General features: G+C 41.6%; 1 protein-coding gene across 1 annotated transcript in view; it reads left to right on the top strand.

The window, feature by feature from the left end:
• Nucleotides 1-4,092: 4,092 nt before the first annotated feature.
• The window catches only part of LOC112072588 (endothelin receptor type B), an 11,028-nt gene continuing 10,631 nt past the window's right edge, over nt 4,093-4,489 (top strand). The window contains exon 1 of the mRNA XM_070439853.1: nt 4,093-4,221. Within this exon, the coding sequence (XP_070295954.1) occupies nt 4,093-4,221 (129 nt within the window). The remainder of the gene's footprint in view (nt 4,222-4,489) is intronic.

Below are 4,489 nucleotides of genomic sequence, written 5' to 3'. Positions count from 1 at the left end.
ATGTTATTTTCCTCTCATGTGGATTTGAAATAATGTTATTTTTCCTCTCATGCTGGATTTAAATAATGTTATTTTCCTCTCATATGTGGATTTGAAAATAAGTTCATTTTTCTCCTCACTGTGGAGTTGAAATAATGTTATTTTCCTCAATGTGGAGTTGAAATAATGGTTATTTTTTCCTCACATGTGGAGTTGAAATAATGTTATTTTTCCTCTCATGTGGATTTGAAATAATGTTATTTTCTCTCATTGATTTGCAATAATTTATTTCCTCTCATTGGATTTAATAATGTTATTTTCCTCACATGTGGATTGAAATAATGTTATTTTCCTCTCATGTGGATTTGAAATAATGTATTTTCCTCACTGTGGAGTTGAAATATGTATTTTCGTCTCATGTGGATTTGAAATAATGTTATTTTCCTCACATGTGGAGTTGAAATAATGTTATTTTCCTCACATGTGGAGTTGAAAATAATGTTATTTTCCTCACATTTGGAGTTGAAATAAATGTTTATTTTCCTCGCATGTGGAGTTGAAATAATGTTTATTTTCCTCGCATGTGGAGTTGAAATAATGTTATTTTCCTCTCATGTGGAGTTTGAAATAATTGTATTTTCCTCGCATGTGAAAAGATGATGTTAACATGTTGCAGTGTAGCAGGGATTTACGCCACATTTGACGGAATTTTTGGTGGGCAGGTTCTTGCCAACTATAGGGGTGCTGTTCCGCATTAGCATATTTGGTGTCTCCAAATTAAACTGCCTCGTGCTAAATTCTTGATCGTAAAATATGCATATATTGTTACTTATTGGATAGAAAACACCTTCTAGTTTTCTATAGAAGTTGGAATTTTGTCTCTGAGTGGTACAGAACAATTTCTACAGCACTTTTCATGAAGAGGTTCAGATTTCAGAAAATTTTTACCCTGATCTGGGTCTGTTTTTTAAGGCGACAGTGAATGCTATGAAGAAACGACACTGCCTACGTCTTCCTCTGGGTGTCTGTACGTCATCACGTTTTGAATGAAATCGATGGGGACATTCACAGCCATTATAAAACCACAAAAATGTTTAGGGACCGCCCTTTCTCGTCGTGCGCCTGAAGCGTGAAGGCCATCGGACTTGCCTCGTTCCAAATCGTTTTCTAACCAGCAATATTTCTCCGGTCATGTTTTCAGTCGTTATAGTTTGTTAAAAACATCATAATGTAGTTAATTTGAACCGTTTTATAGCAATTTAATCCGTTTAGTGCGATTTTGAGGAATTTCTTTGTTGTGCACTCTGAGTTTGGACCACGTTTTGGGTGTCGGTCGTTGGTGTGGACATTTCGAAGGACAGAGGAACTCTATCGACCAAAAGACGTTTATAACATAGAAAGGATACATTGCCCAGAATCTGATGGAAGAACAGCCTCAAGTAAGCAATATTTAATATGATAAATCGTGTTTCTGTCGAAATATTTTTAAACGCATATTTCGGCCATTTTGGTTTGGTTATAGCTTCACTTGGCGAAACCCTGTATTGACAAAGTAAGGATAATTTTAAAAATGTAAATCAGCGGGTTGCATTAAGAACTAATTTGTCTTTCGATTGCTGTCAACCCTGTATTTTTTAGTCAAGTATATGATAAGCTTTCAATTAAACTAGATCACTCTGATAGATGACGTCAGACATATTGAGGCTTGATTTCCTAGTATTTTTTTATTGTGTAACCACGGGTTTTGGTATGGGCTAAATATGCACCTTTTCGAACAAAACTGTATATGTATTATGTAAAATGATGTTCAGGAGTGTCATCGGAAGAATTCTGAGAAGGTTAGTGAAAAAATTAATATATTTTGGCGGTGATTACGTTTAGCGCTCTTTGCCTGGAATCGATGCTCTGGTAACGTTTGCACATGTGGTATGCTAACTTATCGATTTATTGTGTTTTCGCTGAAAAACGCTTAGAAAATTGAAAATATGGTCTGAAATCACAAGAACTGGGTCTTTCCATTGCTATGCTTTGTCTATTTTTATGAAATGTTTTTGATGAGTAAATTGGTCATACACGTTGCTCTATCTAGTAATTCTAGTCGATTTGTGATGGTGGGTGCAATTGTAAACTGTGATTTCTACCTGAAAAATGCACTTTTTTCTAAACAAAAACTATCCTATATCCATGAATATGTTATCAGACTGTCATCTGAAGAGGTTTTTTTCTTGGTTAGTGGATATCAATATCTTAGTTGAGCCGAATTGGTGATAAGCCTGAAGGAGTAAAAGAACTGATGGAGTTAGAATAGTGGTGTATTTTGCTAACGTGTTTAGCTAATAGATTTACATATTTTGTCTTCCCTGTAAACATTTTTAAAAATCTGAAATGGTGGCTTTATTCACAAGATCTGTATCTTTCATCTGGTGTCTTGGACTTGTGATTTAATGATATTTAGATGCTACTATCTACTTGTGAAGCTATGCTAGCTATGCTAATCAGTGTGTGGGGGGATGGGGGGTGCTCCCGGACCCGGGGTAGAGGCTCGTTAGAGGTTAATGGATCACGTTCAATTGGCAACATACTTCTGCTCTATGAAGGTCACTGCCTGAGGGGCAATCCTTATTAGCGACATCCATTTTTGGAATTATAAACTATTGATATGTACCTATTGATTCTTGAAGAATATAACTTATAAATGTCTCATGGGCTTAGTTCTACTGTTGTACCCCATCAGAACCCAAAATATTAGCTTTAAAACATTGGTTTTACTCCAATGTTTATAAACAAAAGCAAATGTAAACACATCTATATAGCCTCAACATATGGTTAAACCTATAGTGTTGATATCATGGTCAGTCCTTGCATCCATACCTGTGTCTTTGAATCTGAGAGTGGTTGTACTTCACCAGGCCCATCCTGTTAGAAATCTGGTTGGACAACGTGACGGGCTTTTTTAGTGAAACTGTGGCAGAGTAAACACTGTTCATGTTTCAATTAAAGATTGACGCTTTAAACACCTTTAACATAGTAATAGTGTTATTATATGGTGCAGTTGTCTAGTGAGGGAGTGTCTGTTTGTACCACACTGTAAAGCAAAACTGCTGAAGTCGAGAACAAAATTCTGAGTATTGCAAACAAAAATAATAATATTGAAACCAAAATATTGCAAGGAAATAATTTTGAAATGTGAGAACAATTTTATTTTATAATAATGCGATTAAATAAAACACCTTGTCATGCCCTGACCGTAGAGAGTGTTTCATTTATTCTCTATTTTGGGTTGGTCAGGGTGTGATTTGGGTGGGCATTCTATGTTCTATGATTTTCTATTTCTAGGTGTTTGGCCTGGTGTGGTTCTCAATCAGAGGCAGCTGTCTTTCGTTGTCTCTGATTGAGAACCATACTTAGGTAGCCTTTTTCCCACCTGTCTTTGTGGGAAGTTGTTTTCTGTCTTTGTGTCTGCACCAGACAGAACTGTTTCGTGTTGTTCTATTTTTGTTATTTTGTCTCAGTGTTCAGTTTTATTAAATAATCATGAACACTTACCACGCTGCGTTTTGGTCCGATGATTCATCTCCTTCTCATTCCGACGACACCGTTACAGAACTACCCACCACAAACGGACCAAGCAGCGTTGTAACGAGGAGCAGAGGGTTCACGACTCCTGTACTTGGGAGGAGATATTGGACGGACAGGGACCCTGGAGACAGGCTGGGGAATATCGCCGCCCGAAAAGGGACCCTGGAGACAGGCTGGGGAATATCGCCGTCCGAAGAAGGAACTAGAGGCAGCTAAAGCTGAGAGGCGGCGATATGAGGCAAGGCAGCGCAGCAGGCACGAGAGGCAGCCCCCCAAAAAATTTGGGGGGAGGGACACGGGGAGATTGGCGGAGTCAGGCGATAGACCTGAGCCAACTCCCCGTGCTTACCGGAAGCAGCGTGGTACTGGTCAGGCACCGTGTTATGCGGTGAAGCGCACGGTGTCTCCAGTGCGCGCTCATAGCCCGGAGCGCTATATGCCAGCCTCCCGCAAGTGACATGCGAGAGTGGGCATCCAGCCAGGGCGGATTGTGCCAGCTCAGCGCGTTTGGTCTCCGGTGCACGGTTTCGGCCCATGGTATCCTGCGCCGGCTCTGCGTACTGTGTCTCCGGGGCGCTGGGAGGGTGCTGTTCGTCCTATGCCTGTGCACCGCCCCTGTCCCGGGCGAAGGTGGGCATTGAGCCTAATGGAGAGGTGCAAGAGGTAAGCACCAGATCTCCAGTGCTCCCCCACAGCCCGGTTTATCCGGTGCCTCCTCTACGCACCAGACCTCCTGTAGGTCTCCCCAGCCTGGTGGGCCCTGTGGCAGCCCCACGCACTAGGCTGTCTCTGCGTCTCCTCCCTCCAGAGTCGCCCTCCAGCCCGGAGCTGCCAGTGTCGCCCTCCAGCCCGGAGCTGCCAGAGTCGCCCTCCAGCCCGGAGCTGCCAGAGTCGCCCTCCAGCCCGGAGCTGCCAGAGTCGCCCTCCAGCC

The sequence above is a fragment of the Salvelinus sp. IW2-2015 genome, unplaced genomic scaffold (genome assembly GCF_002910315.2).
Source record: "Salvelinus sp. IW2-2015 unplaced genomic scaffold, ASM291031v2 Un_scaffold1971, whole genome shotgun sequence".
NCBI lineage: Eukaryota > Metazoa > Chordata > Actinopteri > Salmoniformes > Salmonidae > Salvelinus > Salvelinus sp. IW2-2015.
The sequence above is the reverse complement of the archived record's forward strand: the minus strand, read 5'-3'. Positions and strand labels throughout refer to the sequence as shown.